General features: G+C 40.5%; 1 protein-coding gene across 1 annotated transcript; it reads right to left on the bottom strand.

Annotated features, from left to right (window-relative positions):
• Window positions 1-3556: 3556 nt before the first annotated feature.
• hsd17b3 (hydroxysteroid (17-beta) dehydrogenase 3) lies at window positions 3557-16409 on the bottom strand. The gene is made up of 11 exons (XM_026322514.1): window positions 16196-16409; window positions 10098-10144; window positions 9441-9516; window positions 9199-9306; window positions 6994-7061; window positions 6623-6667; window positions 6315-6349; window positions 6128-6209; window positions 4906-4971; window positions 4620-4769; window positions 3557-4517 (listed from the first exon to the last, which is right to left on the bottom strand). Exons 1-11 carry the CDS (start codon window positions 16344-16346, stop codon window positions 4416-4418), a joined length of 930 nt encoding a protein of 309 aa, XP_026178299.1. The 5' UTR covers window positions 16347-16409; the 3' UTR covers window positions 3557-4415.
• Between the last annotated feature and the right edge of the window lie 3723 nt (window positions 16410-20132).

Below are 20132 nucleotides of genomic sequence, written 5' to 3'. Positions count from 1 at the left end.
AACTTCCTGAGACAAACTGGAAAATTATCTGTGAGGTGTGTTTAGTGTGTGAGTATGTGAATAAAGGTTAGTGGTCCTGACCTTGGCTCCTGGGTGGGCCACGGTGGCTGTGTGCTCGTCTTGGACCATCTCTAGACCTTTCTGTTTACTAAAACAACAAGCAAGCAGTGTCTAGGGAGGAGGGAGAGGAGTCTCACAGGGAGCATCCTTAAAGGCAGCAGCTCTCTTCTTTTCTATCCCCTGCTCAAACACACACAGACACACAACCTGCATGAAGAGACTGTCCTCCGATCCCTGACCACCCACACAATGGTCATCAACTGAAATAAAAATGAACTTTCCATCGACCCCTAGCTTCATGACTCTTTCATCTGCTCAAGGTGTTAGACATGCTGAAACCACTTTTCCTTAATATCTGTACTATAATATGATCCCATTGATGGTAAAACCACTATTCAGCCAATATAGAAGAGAAGCTCTCCCACACTGAAAGAACTGCCTTGGCTATGTGTAACCTGTTATTATGAAAGTAGTAATGTTGACTTATCAGCTCAGAGAACCTCATTTGATGTTAGAGACTTAATAATGTGTTTGGACCACTGATTTTCAGAGCACCTGAGGTGAGGAAAGTCCCAGTTCTTGAGCAATCAAGGTAAACAACTTTTGATTTCATCTGCTGGTGACACACACACACACACACTGCTCAGACTAAGCAAGAGTTTGAAGATTCAACTGTAGCAACGTTACAGATTACACAACTCCTGAAAATTACCAGTGGGTATTTCATCACATAAAATTGACGTGTTATTTTGACAACATTAAATAGATTTTGGAAGATTGAACTTTTTGCAACTTTGAAAAGGAATTTTGTTTATTAATAGTTAAATTGATCAATGAACATAACATTTTAACACAGCTTTACATTAGAATTACATTTTTAGTATTTTTTCAGAAGATAACTTAGTTGTATTTTCTCATATGGAGAGTATGATGTAATTCATAATGACACATATCTCATCTGTTTTACCGAAATATTAATGTGTCAGGCTGTTTTAAAAAAATGAATTCTTTAATTCCTTTGATTCCACCCATAACCATGATTTATTTTGAAAGGTAACATTGAAAGGTAATTTTTACAACCAAAAAGTTAAATTAATATAAAAAAAATACAGACCCAAGATTAGAAGTGCAGACATGTAACAAATGTAAGTTTTAAGTTTTTTTATTTTTTTAATAATAAAAAGAGAATAATGTTGTTTGGAGCCAAAGCACAAAGTTTGAACCAATTCACCTTATAGCTTGTAAATGCAGTTTAGCCTATGTGTAGAATAAATGTAATGAAGACACTTTCAGTCTACTACTGTCTAAAACACATCTAAAGTAGAGTTACCAAAGGCAAACTGTCCAAGGGATGGGACAGTGTCTTTTAAAGGGCTCAATAATGTGTGTGTGCATGTTCTGAATGATGCAGATCCATATTGTAGTTATCAGAAAGCACAGTGAAACCTTGACTTGTTGTGCCCCCTAATGGCCATATTAAATGTTACCATGCTGGCTGGAGTATCTGTCATAGGAAACTACATAGTGTACAGGTAACACTCTTAAAGTTCTTTAAATGGCAAAATACATTTCAGATAATATAAAACTGGTTTTCCAGTGGCATACATACATATATGTATAGATTTAGATCATTGACCGGAAATAATAATATTTTTCAAATAATGTGTTGCACAGATTGCAAAGCCTTCTGAGAAGATGTGACTTAAGGTAAGACATATACATTTAGTTGTAGCTTTAATTATGAGGGTTAATACAGATGGAAACTGTTGTACAGTAATAAAATCCAGTGAAGCTGGCTTGGCTTGACAATCCTACATTTTATACACAACATCTGAATGGACTCTGGTTCCCAGTTGGCTGCCATTTAGCCCCAGGGTCATTGTTGATACTACAGATGATGGCTCAAAAATTATGTTTCAACTGCTTCATTAGACTTATTAGTAGCTTATTTCACTATCATGCTGATAAGATGCTGATGTTTCCACAAAAAACGAACATATCTTACTGCCCCTGTAGGTCTAATACTAATTTACAAATTCCATAATAATTAATAATGCTGATAAAATTGTTGTACCATCTAATTTAACAGGCCCTCATAAAGAGTTTATAATAGGTAATTTGGTATAAATAATTTCCTTTGCTGTTACCATGGTTGTGTTGATGCCAGGTATAATAAAAGGAAATCAGACATGTCACCATGTGTGAATATGTATGGGTCATGCCAGTGTTTTTTCAGGCATACACCTGCTGTAAATGTACAAATTCTACTGAGTGAAAATCAATAAGTAGTAAATATAAGGAAAGTGAAAGTCACAGTAACCTCTTCCACTCTGCTGTCACTCTCTGATTGCAGGAGGAGTCAGTACAAATTCATCCTGTAAAACCAAACATTACACAATTTCGCATAACTATTTTAAATTGAAACGAAGATTCCAAAGTTTCTGCAAACACCAAATACTGCAGTTAGGCTGAATAGTGAAGAAAAACTTGGATAAAATGATGCAAAAGAAAAGTAAAATATTTGTATTTTATGGACTAGGAATAAACAAACATGGGGCGTTGGGGGTGCATTTCTCCCTAAGTTGCAGCTACGACTTAGAGATGGTACAATAATGGAATCTTATATTTCATATAGATTTGTTTTCATATAATAATTTTTAAAATGCTTTTGATAATGATTCAATGGTTTGTTGTTTCATTTATTGTCTATATAGTGTATAGTGTAATATTCTGTAGCTGTCTCAAGACTTCTATTCTCAGATGAAGACAATTTATTCTTTAACCTTTTTCAAACAGTGAGGCCAGGATGGATCCTCTAAGCACAGGGTCACTTTGGCCTCCTTTCTCTCTCTCTCTCTCTCTCTTTCCAGCCATGCTTCCTATTCCCTGAACTATCTCTCATGGGGAGGAGCATTCATCACAGCTGTCTAAACAGCCTTGACAGCCCTGTGATTAGTTACTCTTTTAGGTCAGACATCTTAGTAGCACATACTAATTCATATGGTTGTGTGTCTGCTTCTGCATCTGCATGTGTGTGGGTGAGGGAATGTTTGTTTGTAAACACTGTATATCATTCTGTAAACAGCAGACTATCAGATCCAGGTCTCTAGTGTATTCTCATTTCTTAGCAAGGTAGAAGCTCATTAATTCCCTCAGCTGGTTTTATGCATGTCAGAACAGTGATTGACACAATAGTTAGGTCATGTGGTGGTGTACTCATCTAATCAAATGTTTCATCCATCTCAAAGTGTCAAAAGGATGCTAATGGCAGTTACAGGTGTGTGTGTGTGTGTGTGTGTGTGTGTGTGTGTGTGTGTGTGAGGGTGTGTGTGTGTGTGTGTGTGAGAGTGCCTCTTACAACATAATGTGAGTTTGGGTGAATAAGCAGGACAGCTTGTTAAGTTCAGCAGGTAAGGCCCCAGGCACATTATCATCACTCATACTCGCTATGTTATGAGACTGGGCACACACACACAAACACACACACACACAAATGTAAAAATATCAATGCTTATATTTACTGAGGACATCATTTTAATCTCAGCAGTGAAAGACATCAGAATTAAAGTTAATATATAAAGGTGGTTTGAAGTTTGGACATCTAATAAATTTGCTGTCTAAAGAAGAGTACCAACTGAGTAGACTGAAATTGTTTACTGTAGTGAAGATTTGAGGGATTCAATTTCATTTTTACTTTTAATCTGTGGTTGCTGACAGAACTGTCAAGGCAAGGGTTGTTATGGCTTCAGTTAAACTGTGTCCATCACCAAGCAAAACAATAACTCGGCATCATCATCAAACCATAAACAACTGCAGTTCTATTGTAACTCAAAATCCAAACTTACCAAACATTTACATTGCAGTTACTGGAACAATACACAAATACAAAAAAGGGGGAGATAGTGTGTGCAACCTCATCAAAATAAGAGTTTATTCAACTTCAGGAACGGCCATATTTTTATCTGTATCATAAGAGAAGCCTCAGTATGTTTGATTAATAAAATCTGAGCCATGGAATTTAAATGTTTTCAAGAATGAACAAAAACATAGATAGGATATAAGGATTATTAAAAATAATAATAAATATATAGTTTTAAATGTGCTTTCCTGGGTGTGATTTAGCAAAAGTGTATTAAGTGATTTTAAGAAGTAATATTACATATTATAGTACTACTATAATACTACAATACCTAATGATAATGCTATCGTAAGTTGCAACTTTCACCACTACACTGTAATTAAATGAGAAACAGATTTGTTAACAGCAGTTCCTTAATTATACTTGTATTTAGAGTGAGGATTATTTGAGTCAAATGGCTTTGCATTACTCTTCCTTTTCTTTATGTATGCAAGGATTAGTTACGCATATGCAGCCTCGCCTTGACGTAGTCTTGTAGGCTCTGTAGCATGAAGTCTGAGTAGAAGATCTTGAAAGGAATAGACTGCAGAAACCAGCCCTGTATGCCCACAACCATACACACAGACCAAATGAGTCTCTTGCAGTGTTACATGATTTAAAATAACTGGCATTATTAGATGAAGTATATAGTAAGTTTTACCAGAACTGCGTGAGAGATACTGCCGTTTGTTTTGTCTCCAGCTCTGACATACTGCAGAGCTCTATTTACAAAGTCTTCTGGTGTCAATGTCACTATGTTGGTTTTTTGGTAAGCTGTCATCCGAGTGGAGACCCCAAATGGAGTAACTGCCTGAAAAAACAAGAAGAATAAAAAGAAAGCAAAATATATGACAAGATTTTTGTGATTTGAAGAAAAAAGAAACTTTAAAGTCGATAATGCATCCTCTATTCTTTAAAGACACTGAGATGAAATATCAATAGAATACCTGTATAATTATTCCTTTATCTTTGTATTCAGCTTGAAGACCTTGAGAAAACCTTTCCACAAACACCTACAGGGTAATGAATTAGAGAATATGTTAATATATGTTATTATGTTATTAAATTACCTGTATTAATTATGGCAGATTTGTACCTGAGCAATAAAAATAGCCTAATTTACAAAATAATCATAAATGAAATGTAAAAATCAGCTGTCCAACTCCTACAGTCTCAGCTCATGAACTCCTTAGAGTTCAGTGTTAATTATATATTTGTAATGCACTTTACATTAAAAAAATCTCAGTGCTGTACGTCATGAATAAAAATAATTGCAGTAAATTTTAAGTTAGTTGGTGTGATAAAAAGACAAAAAATAAATAGCATACTACACCTAAAAACATTAAAGATCTTCTTTTCCTTTTGGCTGCTCCCTTCAGGGGTCATCACAGCGAATCATCTGCTTCCATTTAACCCTATCCTTTGTATCCTCCTCACCCACACCAACTATCCTCATGTCCTCCCTCACTACATCCAGGAACCTCCTCTTTGGTCTTCCTCTATGCCTCCTTCCTGGCAGCTCTAACCTCAGCATCCTTTAACCAATGTATTCACTGTCCCTCCTCTGAACATGTCCAAACCATCTCAATCTGGCTTCCCTGGCTTTTTCTCCAAAACATCTAACATGAGCTGTCCCTCTGATGTCCTCATTCCTGATCCTATCCATCCTCGTCACTCCCAGAGTGAACCTCAACATCTTCAGCTCTGCTACCTCCAGCTCTGCCTCCTGTCTTTTTCTCAGTGCCACTGTCTCTAAACCAGACAACATTGCTGGTCTCACCACTGTCTTGTCCACCTTTCCTTTCATTCTTGCTGACACTCTTTTGTCACACATCACACCTGACACTTTCCTCCACCCGTTCCAACCTGCTTGCACACGTCTCTTCACTTCTTTTCCACACTCTCCATTGTTCTGGACTGTTGACCCTAGGTACTTAAAATCCTCCACCTTCTTCACCTCTACTCCCTGTAACCTCACCGTTCTACTTGAGTCCCTCTCATTTACATACATGTACTTGTCTTACTGCGGCTAACCTTCATTCCTCTCCTTTCCAGAGCAAACCTCCACCTCTCTAGATTTTCCTCCACCTACCCCCTGCTCTCACTACAGATGACAATATGTTAATAAATAACATAAATTAGTAACTTAGGACTAGAGTTGTAACTAACCTTTGATGCTGAATACAGGTTGTACAGGGGGAATGGAATAGCAGCAATTCCAGATGAAATATTCACAATCAGGCCCTTTCTCCTAAAGAGATAGCAAAAAAGCAATTGTGGCCAGAAAGTTTTTCAGAATGTTATGATTTTGTAGTATTATATATTGCATCTAATGAAGAAAACATGGGTTTGAAACCTGTTCTCCATGCCTGGAAGGACTATTTTGCACATCTGAAGAGAAAAAAGAATAAGTTCAGGGTGTTGACAAAGTTAATTAGGAAGGAAGGAAAGAATCTTGTTTGCTGTGTTGACATTTCAGCCCCCAGACTTTCATTATAGACTACAGCTAGTGTATATGAATTTCTTTATAAAGTTGGCCTGATGAAGTTATGAGGACTTATTAAGTAAATAGGTGATAAACAATGTGCAGGATTCTGTGCATCTGTCACTTTATGGTGTCCAAGAAATGTTTTAAAATGCCATAGAGGTCATGCACACTCTTACCTTGACAGTAGTTCTGACATTGCAGTTTATCAGCTTTGTAATTGTCTGCAAACACAGATAAGCATGGGTCTAAAGTGAGCTGTCTTTATTGGTAATCAAAAGAAAATAATGTTAAATTTAGGGCAAAGCACAGTTTGAGTATCTGTGAGGCCATGTGAGGTTCTATGTTTGAGTGAGGAGAGCTGATGTGAAACTTGCTACCACTCAAAATCACTTATTGGAAAATCAAATTAAGCCGTGAAAATGGAGACATGCAGGATTGTGGTTAGAGTCTAAACAATGCTGAATTTGAAATATGTCATGATGAAGGCCAAGCATTTTGCATATTTGTACCTTTGGAATTTAAGTATAAGCTGAAGAGTACCACTGACCTGGTCCAGTTGTGCAGCCTCAAGGAATTTGCAGGGGATTATACTGGGTAGTATACCTACATTATTGACTGGGGTACAAAACACAAAAAAGATGCAGTTTTATTAACTGGAAGAAAATCAATATGCAGTAGTATCTCACTGGGGGGGGGGGTTATTTCTATACTGACATACCAGTGAATGATATCCATTGCACTTATTGCCCATGTATTGCACTTTCATACTGTTTATTATAACAAGACTGTATAGTATTCCACAGGGGTTGAGTTGTAACACACCATGTAGGTTCACACAGCAAGAGACCTATGATTGAAATTCTTGTTATATTGTCTATACTGAGTTCAGGATTCTAATGGCCTGTGGAATGAAACTGTTACGGAACCTGGCTGTTCAGACACTTCAGACTGCGGTACCTCCTGCCAGAGGTCAGCAGAGAAAACAGTCCTCGATGGGCGTGTGAGCAGTCTCTGATGATGCTGAGGGCACGAGACAAGCAGAGTTTGTGTCCGGTCTCCAGGACCGAAGGGAGATAAGTCCCAATGATCTTCTCCGCTGTCCTTACCCTCTCTGGAGACACTTCCAGTCTGCCGCTTTGCAGCTGCCACACCATACAGAGATACAGTTTGTCAAAGTTCTCTCTATGATGCTTCAGTAGAAAGTGGTAAGAATCGGAGTGGGGAGATGTGATCTTCTCATCCTGTGGAGAAAGTGCAGTCGCTGCTGTGCTCTTTTCACCATTCCATCAGCTGTTCCACCTCCTGTCTATATGCCCTGTCGTTGTCGTTGTTGAGAGGCCCAGTACTGTTGTATCATCTGCATATTTGATGATGTGGTTAGCAGTCGACCTGGCAACACAGTCATGAGTCATCAGGGTGAAAAGAAGGGGGCTCAGGACACAGCCCTGTGGGGAGCCGGTGCTCAGAGTGAAGTATTGTTCCTGAAGCCAAGTACACAAAGAGGTATCGAAGCCCAGGGGTGCCAGTAGTTTGTAATTGCCCGGATGCCCTGCCACATGTTCTTAGTGTTGGTGGAATCATGGAAAAAGTCCTGGATTGTCTGTCCATATGTGTGCCTTGCTGGTCTGGTTGAGGTTGGCTCTGGCTGTTTGAAGTGCCACCATATCTTTTGATTTAAAAGCTGTGTTTCCTACTGTCAGCATGGCGCGCACCTCCCCAGTCATCCATGGTTTGTGATTGGCCCGGTTGATGATGTTCTTGGTGACACTAACATCCTCCATGCATTTTTGTATATACCCTGACACAGACATAGCATACTCATCCACATCGATGTGCTGATTGTACGTTGCTGGTGGAATGAGCATAATGGAAAGATGATCTGAGAGGCCAAGGTGGGGGACTGCTCTGAATGCTTCTTTGATGTTGCCTCATGCAATTTATTCTCTCCCCTGGTTGGAAAGTCCACATACCTATTTTTGTATGCTTCTGCAATTTGATAAGAATGTATAGCTGAATGTGAGCAGCATGGTGGCTGCATGGTTAGCACTGTTACCTCACAGCAAGAAGTTCGTGGGTTTGCAACCCGGCCTTTCTGTGTGGAGTTTGCCTGTTCTCCCCGTGCTTGCGTGGGTGTACTCTGGTTTCCTCCCACAGTCCAAAAAATATGCATGTTAGGTTGATTGGTGACTCTAAATTTCCCATGTGAGTGTGTGTGCTTGTGTGTCTCTATGTGGCCCTGTGATGCACTGGCAACCTGTCCACGGTGTACCCCGGCCTTCCAACCAAAGAGAGCTGGGAAAGGCTCCGGCAGATCCCTGTGACCCTGTGATTAAGGAATAAGCAGGTATAGAAAATGGATGGATGGATGTATAGCTGAATGTCATCAGCATAGCATTGAACATTAACTTTGACTGTTCTATATAATATTACCAATGAGGGAAAGGTACAGCACAAACAAAAGTGCTCACAGTGCCCTACTACCTGATCCAATACTGCATAATACTGCAAGAAGACAATTCATTATTGAAGCAGATCCATCCATCCATCCATTTTCTATACCTGCTTATTCCTGATCCAGGGTTATGTGGATCTTCTGGAGCCTATCCCAGCTCTCTTTCAGGTGGAAGGCAGGGGTACACCCTGGACAGGTTGAAGCAGATCCTAAATACCTAATACTTCTAAAGGATTCTTGGATTCTGGGTGCAATTCATGTTTCAAACCTCACATGGAAGAAAACAATAAAATGTCCAACCTAAAACCCCGATGTTGAGGTCTTTAAGCTGATCTTCAATTTCACTGAAGATATTTTCCTTTGTAAAGTCTGCTATTATCACTTTAACCCTCTGCCCTGTGGCATCACCTATAAAGAATGGAAATATGAAATCAAAATTATTTACATTATTAACTCAGGTGAGAAACAGCATATTTGTAGAAGCAATACAAATATTAAAACCAGACAAAATCTCACAGATAAATAATGGCAATTATTTTTACCTATTTCTTTGGCCACCTGGTCCAGTTTTGCTTTGGTTCTACTCATGATAACCACATTCAGTCCTTGCTTGGCCAGCTGATGGAAACAATAGTGCAGTGGACAGGAGAAAAATCAATAAGAATCTCCAAATCAATATAATTGTTTGAGGAAGGTGGCAGTTTCAGCTGACATTGGGTATATCCTGGGCAGGTGGCCAGTATGTCACAAGGGTGACACATAGAGACAGACAATCACTCACATTCAAACCCACTGGGAATTTAGGGTCACCAATTAACCTAAACCTAAACTGCATGTCTTTGGACTCTGGGTGAAAATCAGAGTACTTGGAAAAAACCCACTCAAGCACAGGGACAACATGCAAACTCAACACAGAAAGGGCCAAATTTGAATCTGGAACCCTCTTGCTGTGAATTGACAGTGCAAACCACCACAGCACTGTGCTGTTCTGTACTGTACATCACCTGAAAAACAAATATAGCATGACAAGGTGGGTAGGAAAAAAACTTCAGATACAATCTTTGCACATATTCAAAGATGAAAATTTCTAGCATGTGTATCATTAAAAATGTAGTGACATTGGGTGTCTGACTACACAATGCACAGAAATACACTAAGCACAGAAATGTAAAAGCAATGCCATTTAATCAGTCACTTACCGCAAATGCATATGCTCTTCCTATTCCTTCAGAACCACCAGTCACCACTGAAACAGGGATGTGTGAATTAGTGTTGCAAATGAATTCCATCAGTTGTCACTTTCACATGCAGTTTCCTCTAGAACCTAAGGGTATCATGAAATAAAACAGCACTACATCATTTCTTCCCCTCTGCAATCAGACAGAGATAAAGGATTGTCTGTGATTGTTTAACGATATCCTGTTCTAACAGGCTGTACTAACACAGCATGTTCCCTAATTCTGATAAAGATTTGTTTTGAATGCTCCTCACCCATCTCCTCTTGACCCTGATTACACAGATAATAGGCATCTTTCATTCCTTCCTTCATTCATTTTCTTTCTTTCTTTCTTTCTTTCTTTCTTTCTTTCTTTCTTTCTTTCTTTCTTTCTCTTTACAAAAATGTGAAATGAAACACAAAGTTACGATCTTTCATGTCTTTATTCAACGTCTGTTACACAATGCAAAATAATAATGCATAAAATAATGTAGCTTCTTTTGAAAAACCTGAATAAACCTCAGTTACATACTGTATAGGTAGATGGATTATTGACTCTTTTTTATGTAATTATTAAAGTAATTATTAAAAATGAGGTTCCAAGATCCAAGTTCCAAGTAAACAATGTGGAATAACAATAACAGGGGAGCAGTTATGCAACCACAGGGGGGCACAATCCAGTGTCTTCATGTGCCGGTCCCAAGTCCAGGTAAATGCAGAGGGTTGTGTCACTAAGGGCATCTGATGTAAAATCTAAGCCAAATCAAACACGTGAATCACAAATATGACTTCCATACCAGATCGGTCGTGGCCCAGGTTAACGACCGCCACTGGTGCTGTTGACCTACAGGGTGCCAGTGGAAACTGGACTACTGTTGGTCGAAGAAGGAGAGGAGGAAGGCGTGTTCGTAGGCAAAGAGAGAAGAGGAAGGGCAGGAGTGTAGGACTTAGAGTAAGGACTTTGAATGTAGGGACTTTGTCAGGGAAAACTAGAGAGTTGGCTGATATGATGGCGAGAAGAAAGGTGGATATCTTGTGTGTTCAGGAGACCAGGTGGAAAGGTAGCAAGGTCTATAGATTAGGAGCAGGGTTCAAGCTGTTTTATCATAGTGTGGATGGAAAGAGGAATGGAGTAGGAGTTATCCTGAAGGAGCATTTTGCCAGGAATGTTCTGGAGGTGAAGAGAGTGTCAGATAGGGTGATGAGTCTGAAGCTGGAAGTTGAAGGTGTGATGTTGAATGTTGTCAGTGGTTATGCCCCACAGGTAGGATGTGAGTTAGAAGAGAAGGAGAAATTCTGGAGGGGGATGGATGAGGTGATTCAGGGTATCCCTAGTGGTGAGAGAGTGGTGATTGGGGCAGACTTCAACGGACATGTTGGTGAGGGAAACAGAGGTGACGAGGAAGTGATAGGTAAGTTTGGTATGCAGGACAGGAATGCAGAAGGACAGATGGTGGTAGACTTCGCAAAAAGGATGGAAATGGCTGTAGTGAACACATCCATCCATCCATCCATCCATCTTCTATACCCGCTTTTCCTGGTTCAGGGTCACGGGGATCTGCTGGAGCCTATCCCAGCTCTCTCTCGGGTGGAAGGCAGGGGTACACCCTGGACAGGTCACCAGTCTGTCGCAGGGCCACATATAGACACACAAAGACAGACAACCTCACACACTCACACTCACTCCTACGGGCAATTTTAGAGTCACCAATCAACCTAACATGCATGTTTTTTGGACTGTGGGAGGAAACCGGAGTACCCGGAGTAAACCCACGCAAGCACAGGGAGAACATGCAAACTCCACACAGAAAGGCCGGGATGCGAACCCACGACCTTCTTGCTGTGAGGCAACAGTGCTAACCACTCAGCCACCATGCTGCCCGTAGTGAACACATTTTCCCAGAAAAGGGAGGAGCATAGGGTGACATATAAGCGTGGAGGCAGGAGCACACAAGTTGATTACATCTTGTCCAGACGTTTCAACCTGAAAGAGATCAGTGTCTGCAAAGTAGTGGCTGGGGAGAATGTAGCCAGACAGCATAGGATGGTGGTGTGTAGGATGACTCTGGTGGTGAGGAAGATGAAGAGGACAAGGGCAGAGCAGAGGACCAAGTGGTGGGTTCACAACCCCGGCCTTTCTGTGTGGAGTTTGCATGTTCTCCCTGTGCTTGCGTGGGTTTACTCTGGGTACTCCGGTTTCCTCCCACAGACCAAAAACATGCATGTTAGTTTGATTGGTGAATCTAAATTGCCCGTAGGAGTGAGTGCGAGTGTGTGAGGTCGTTTGTCTTTGTGTGTCTATATGTGGCCCTGCGATGGACTGGTGACCTGTCCAGGGTGTACCCCTGCCTTCCACCCAAGAGAGAGCTGGGATAGGCTCCAGCAGATCCCTGTGACCCTGATTCAGGAACAAGCGGGTATAGAAAGTGGATGGATGGATGACTGCAAAGTAGTGGCTGGGGAGAGTGTAGCCAGACAGCAGTGGTGTGTAGGAAGGAATATTTTGGAGAGTTGATGAATGAGGAAAATGTCAGAGAGCACAGAGTAGAAGACGTGACTGTTGTGGAGCAGGAAGTAGCAAATATCAGTAAGGATGAAGTGAGGAAGGTGTTGAAGCGGATGAAGAGTGGAAAGGCAGTTGGTCCTGATGACATACTGGTGGAGGTATGGAAGGGTTTAGGAGAGGTGGCAGTAGAGTGTTTGACTGAGCTACTTAAGATCTTGGAGAGTGAGAGGATGCCTGAGGAATGGAGGAGAAGTGCACTGGTGCCCATCTTTAAGAACAAGGGAGACGTGCACAGTTGTGGAAACTGCGGAGGAATAAAGCTGATGAGTCACACAATGAAGTTATGGGAAAGAGTAGTGGAGGCTTTATGGAGGCTTTATGGAGCAGTATGGGTTCATGCCAAGAAAGAGAACCACAGATACAATATTTGCTTTGAGAATGCTGATGGAGAAGTACAGAGAAGGCCAGAAGGAGCTGCATTGTGTCTTTGTAGATTTGGAAAAAGCCTATGACAGGGTGCCGAGAGAGGAGCTGTGGTTTTGTATGAGGAAGTCTGGAGTGGCAGAGAAGTATGTTCGAGTGGTGCAGGACATGTATGAGAGCTGTAAGACAGTGGTGAGGTGTGCTATAGGGGTGACAGAGGAGTTCAAGGTGGAGGTGGGACTGCACCAAGGATCGGCTTTGAGCCCCTTCTTGTTTGCTGTGGTGATGGACAGGCTGAGGGTAGACAGGAATCTCCTTGGACCATGATGTTTGCAGATGACATTGTCATCTGTAGTGAGAGCAGGGAGCAGGTGGAGGAAAATCTAGAGAGGTGGAGGTTTGCTCTGGAAAGGAGAGGAATGAAGGTTAGCCGCAGTAAAACAGAGTACATGTGTGTAAATGAGAGGGACTCATAGAACGGTGAGGTTACAGGGAGTAGAGGTGAAGAAGGTGGAGGATTTTAAGTAACTCGGGTCAACAGTCCAGGACAACGAAGAGTGTGGAGAAGAAGTGAAGAGACGTGCGCAAGCAGGTTGGAATGGGTGGAGGAAAGTGTCAGGTGTGATGTGTGACAAAAGAGTGTCAGCAAGAATGAAAGGAAAGGTGGACAAGACAGTGATGAGACCAGCAATGTTGTCTGGTTTAGAGACAGTGGCACTGAGAAAAAGACAGGAGGCAGAGCTGGAAGTAGCAGAGCTGAAAATGTTGAGGTTCTCTCTGGGAGTGACGAGGATGGATAGGATCAGGAATGAGGACATCAGAGGGACAGCTCATGTTAGATGTTTTGGAGAAAAAGCCAGGGAAGCCAGATTGAGATGGTTTGGACATGTTCAGAGGAGGGACAGTGAATACATTGGTTAAAGGATGCTCAGGTTAGAGCTGCCAGGAAGGAGGCCTAGAGGAAGACCAAAGAGGAGGTTCTTAGATGTAGTGAAGAAGGCAGATGATTCGCTGTGGCGATCCCTGAAGGGAGCAGCCGAAAGGAAGAGAAGATTTTCTAACAGATTTGACTCTTGTGTACACTGAAACAGCTGCTGTTTCCTGGATTTATACCAGACATTTTTCTTATATTTTCCTTCTTTTAAATGTTCTGCTGATGTCAGTCTGTATATTTCATTTAAATGTTAATATTATTCATTGTGATCTGTGTCTGAAATTCAGTGATTATTTTTGTAATTTGTTACATATATTAAATATTTGTATTTATTTTTTGTATACACTAATTGAAATTGCATTAAATAATATCAATTAACATTTACTGACATTTAAACACGTAAATTTTCTTTTTCTCTTCCACAAAGCTCACAAAAATACATTTTCAAAAATGATCATCCACAATGTGACACAATAAAGTGAACCTAGTTTTGTGATCTCTTGTCTGTGTCTTGATGATTATGTAATTCAAACTGTCAAGTGGCTACATATAGTATCGCTGGGTAAATCTCACAAACAAGTGTAAGACGAAACGATATTATGCTCACCAGAGACTGATCTCTGGTGAGCATGTGCAGTGCAATGGAAATTTACTGGACTATTGTGGTGAGAAAGGAAGTGACTCTAATTACAAGCCACTTAACTGAGCAATCCATCTGTGTTCTTCAATAGCAGTCAAATGTTCCTGTAGACATACGGCAGTTTCACGTTGTGTTACAGGAAATTATTCACATTCAGAAAAAGTTATATAATTTTTGGTTATGTAATACTGGGATAGTTTGGTATCCCACTAATCAAGCAAAAAAACTGGACAACAATACTCTGTTGTCCATTTTCAAGAGTCTCATAATAGTTCAAGTAATTTCCTTTATGAAAATGAGTTATGTAAACATGAGGCCTATGAAGGTATTTCTTCAATTTGTTCAGGATACTGCTGCCAAATTTCCAATGCTGAAGTTCTAATTGGCATAGATATAAAAAAGGTGAAAAGAACTCAAGTCTGAAGGAGACACAAATGCATGCTAATATGGTTTCAAACTGTTGGACAGATGAGTGCACAAACATGGGTTTTATGCAGCCTAGAACACACTGTTCTGATGACTGTTTTTCTGTCCAGGAATAGAATGAATGTGAGCTTTGAAAAGAAAGGAAAGCCCTGCTGAGTATTCTGTTTTTTTTGGGGGGGCGGTGGTTCTTTTAGCACTGTGGGAATAAGTGTTTCACAAGTTGACAACAGCAATCTCCTAAAATGATCAGACAGCTGTGGTACATGCAGAGAAATGTTTTGGTGTTATTACTGGGAGATGGTCTGAGGGGTGATCCAGAGCTGTTTGTGTTCCCCTAGCTTAACTTTAAAACACAAAGACTATGTTGTCAAGTTTATAGGTTCACTGCTCTTGCTTGCATCAGCTGGAGAGAGCAGTGGTGCTTTCTTATCATCCTTAATTCTTCTGTCAACTTACCCTGAAGGCACTTCTTTGCAAAATAATGATACAGTAAAACAAGGACTTGGATTGTTTGTACTGTATTCAAAATGGCCTTCCTGTGACACCAGCAACATGGTTACATGTCATGTAAATATTATATTTGAAACGTAACAATATCAGTAGTGAGCATTTGAACAAATTCAGAATAAATAACTCTATTTAAGGAAAGAAAAATTTTTTTTAGCAGGTTTTGCAGATGCATTCATGAAACTGAGGCAAAGCTGCTCCCAGGTATGAACACTTGGCTTCCAAGGGAAAGTCAGGACTTGCCCTTTTGTGAGCTTATGCAACAGTTATTGGTCTAAACATGTTTGAAACTGGAAATTATTTTTTTTCTCGAACAGATTTTCAATTTTGTTTAAGGGTCAGTTCAATAATGCAATCAATCACATTCTTAACATGACTATCTACATTGACCTGGTCATAGATATTATATTATTCTACGTACTGTGACCTACCATAGGTCTGCCAAACATATACTCACCATTTTCATAACCACTACTTTCTTTAACCTTCCTTTTCTTACATTCATTTTCTGGAGACTTACCTTCATCTTAAGCATAACCAGTACTTGCCTAACCCTAACCCTTATCCTCACCTTCAGCCAAGGTGTAACCCTAAAGAATGGTGTGTCAAACAAGCCACACATACATGCATGCACATACAGCTCACCTGCCCACTCTCCCATAGAGGTGAAGAAGGTCTCTGACAGTGGAAACCACAGGTTTGGAAAAAGTATCCTAGTGAAAAGCAGCAGTTTCATGCCGCAGTAGACAGCAACTGCAGCACCAAGAGAAATGGAAAACAGTTCTATTAAATCCATCTTTGTCTACCACAACAAAGTCAGGATTTAAGCCTTTGTGTTTGTGTCTGCTCTTAGCATTTAGTTCTGTTATTGAATAAAAGAATAGAATCAAAGAGAGAGTAACCCTGTCAAAGGACACTCCCACTTTCAAGAACACACCCACAGGGGAGAGAAAGAGAGAGACAGAGAGAGAGTCTCTAAGTCCAACTATTGACTTTCATAAAAACACGTGTAGTACGTCGTAAAGTTTTGACATACTGTGATAGTAAAACATGTTTTGAAATCCAGTCATTCAAAATTCAAGATAGGCTAATTAGCTGCACTTTCAAAGGCAGTTATGATATTTCACTGTGCAAAACAACGATACAAAAAACAAAGTACTCACTTTTAATTGTAAGCAAGAACAACCCATAGGATAGATACTGATAAACAAAATAAAAAACAGAAAAAAGGTTGCAGGGTCTTCTGCTCAGAACTGGTAAAGGTGGCTCCTGCTGAAAATGTTTAACAGCCTTTTGAAGTGAACTCTTGACTTTGGGTTCATCAGAGGCACACAACAGATTTCCCTTCACCATCAGATCTGGAAAAACCATCAGATTCCTCACATGAATATCAATTTCCTCATCTCTTCTGGTGCATAGGACATTTTTCTAAGATAACATCTCCATAATACAGTTGTAATAGACCCAAATTCCTTACAGATTCAGTATGCTATCCAGGTAAATGTCCAACTTCCAGTGAAATGGCAGGTATGGGTTCCACTATCTGGCAAAATGCCAGTGGAATGCACAAAAACTAATTCGGATTAGTGCAGTCTGAAAAAAAAAAAAGGTTTATGATCAACTGCAATGTTTTTTATAGGGAATTATGTTACATTCACTGCCTGCATGTCTTTTCATCACTTAATAGAGGCTTATGAAGTTGTCTGTCATTTCCTACCTGTCACTGTACATGCCTGTTCTTGAGTTCTGTTGCTGACAATGTAACTACATGCCTGCTGTACTTTCACACTGTTACAAATAACACAAAATAGTTGCTCTTATTCTTTGCACTTTCTGAAGTGTTTATTTAAGTACTGTATGTGTGTTTGTTCCCCTGAGCAATTAAAGCTGCTGTAGCCTGAACAGGGTATGAAGACAAGATTGTGTATGAGCACTTCTGCACTAAGCAGACGGTTTGCTGTCTGTTTGGTATGTTAATAAAAGCACAAGACTGCCACAAGATTAATTATTAAATACACTTATTTTTAAGTCAGTGGACTTCAGTTGGTGCACAGCATGACAGATGGCGCAATACTCTGAGCTACTATAACACAACACAAACAGAGAGAGGCACCACCTCTTTCTTTCTCTTCCTTTTGGCTGCTCCCTTTAGGGGTTGTCACAGCGAATCATCTGCCTCCACTTAACCCTATCCTCTGTATCCTCCACAGCCACACCAACTATCCTCATGTCCTCCTTCACTACAGTGTTAATTTTGACAGCAGATTTTAATTTAGTTTTAGTCATAGTCTTTTGACTAAAATGCAGTTTTAGTTTTAGTCATATTTTAGTCATCTGCTTTGTTTTAGTTTTAGTCTAGTTTTAGTCGACTAAATAGCATAAGATTTTACAGTAGATTTAGTCGACTAAAATATATTGGGTTTAATTTAAGTGTAATTTAGTTAAACTATTGTAATATACAAAATATTCTAAATTAAAATTAAATGAAAAACAAATTTCATTAAATATATATGGAATATGGCCTTTCCATAAAAGACCAAAAATTAGATATGCATTGTTTATATTCTGCATATGACATTCTTCATGCTTTAAAGCAAAAGTGCAACTCCAAAATATTTAAGAGGAAAACTGTATTTAGCAGTAATGCCATTGCATCAAAGATGGAACTGACCCATATATCTTCTCTTTGTTTTCTCCAGCTCTTGCCATTTCATTATAGTTTAAGTCAGACACAAACCCAGTGTAGGCTATGATGATGTCGTGTACTTGCGCATCCCGCGTCACTAGGCAGATCAGTTACTTTTCAAATGTGCGTGTGCGTCTAAGAAGATTAATTCTGATTGGATCTTTTCCAAAAACGTCCCTCACTCACATTTTGGTCTTGTTTTTATTACTCAACGAAAATGTCAATATATTTTTATTTAGTTTTCGTCGTCATCACTTAATTTTTATTTAGTTAACGTCTTGTTTTCGTCAGTGAAATCTATAACGAAAATACTTCGTCAACGAAATTAACACTGCTTCACTACATCTAAGAACCTCCTCTTTGGTCTTCCTCTAGGCCTCCTTCCTGGCAGCTCTAACCTCAGCATCCTTTTACCCATGTATTCACTGTCCCTCCTCTGAACATATCCAAACCATCTCAATCTGGCTTCCCTGGATTTTTCTCCAAAACATCTACCATGAGCTGTCCCTCTGATGTACTCATTCCTGATCCTATCCATCCTCGTCACTCCCAGAGAGAACCTCAACATCTTCAGCTCTGCCTCCTGTCTTTTTCTCAGTGCCACTGTCTCTAAACCAGACAACATTGCTGGTCTCACCACTGTCTTGTCCACCTTTCCTTTCATTCTTGCTGACACTCTTTTGTCACACATCACACCTGACACTTTCCTCCACCCGTTCCAACCTGCTTGCACACGTCTCTTCACTTCTTTTCCACATTCTCCGTTGCTCTGGCGACTTCTCCTCCATTCCTCAGGCATCCTCTCACTCTCCAGATCTTGTTAAGTAGCCCAGTCAAAAACTCTACTGCCACCTCTCCTAAACACTTCCGTACCTCCACAGGTATGTTGTCAGGACCAACTGCCTTTCCACTCTTCATCCTCTTCAACGTTTTCCTCACTTCATCCTTACTGATCTTTGCTACTTCCTGCTCCACAACAGTCACCTCTTCTACTCTGTGCTCTCAGGACATTTTCCTCATTCAACCTGTACAAATCCACCTCTCCCTCCTTAGTGTCCAACCTATCATACAAATCCTCATACGGCCTTTGTTTGGCCTTTGCCACCTCTACCTTCACTTTACACTACATCTCCCTGTACTCCTGTCTGTTCTCTTCTGTCCTCTCAGTGTCCCACTTCTTCTTAGCTAACCTTTTCCTCTTAACACACTCCTGAACTTCCTCATTCCACCACCAAGTCTCCTTATCTGCTTTCCTCTTTCCAGATGACACACTAAGTGCCCTCCTACCTGTCTCCCTGATCTCTTTAGTTGTAGCTGTCCAGTCATCTGGAAGAACCTCCTGACCTCCCAGAGCCTGTTTCAGCTCCTCCCTGAAAGCTACACAACACTCTTCCTTTTTCAACTTCCACCACTTGGTCCTCTGCTCTGCCCTTGTCCTCTTCATCTTCCTCACCACCAGAGTCATCCTACACACCACCATCCTATGCTGTCTGGCTACATTCTCCCCAGCCACTACTTTGCAGACACTGATCTCTTTCAGGTTGAAACGTCTGGACAAGATGTAATCAACTTGTGTGCTCCTGCCTCCACTCTTATATGTCACCTTATGCTCCTCCCTTTTCTGGGAAAATGTGTTCACTACAGCCATTTCCATCCTTTTTGCGAAGTCTACCACCATCTGTCCTTCTGCATTCCTGTCCTGCATACCAAACTTACCTATCACTTCCTCGTCACCTCTGTTTCCCTCACCAACATGTCCGTTGAAGTCTGCCCCAATCACCACTCTCTCACCACTAGGGATACCCTGAATCACCTCATCCATCCCCCTCCAGAATTTCTCCTTCTCTTCTAACTCACATCCTACCTGTGGGGCATAACCACTGACAACATTCAACA

This window comes from Mastacembelus armatus, chromosome 9 (assembly GCF_900324485.2).
Source record: "Mastacembelus armatus chromosome 9, fMasArm1.2, whole genome shotgun sequence".
NCBI classification, from domain to species: domain Eukaryota; kingdom Metazoa; phylum Chordata; class Actinopteri; order Synbranchiformes; family Mastacembelidae; genus Mastacembelus; species Mastacembelus armatus.
Note: the sequence above shows the minus strand (reverse complement) of the source record. Positions and strands in the feature narration are given on the sequence as shown.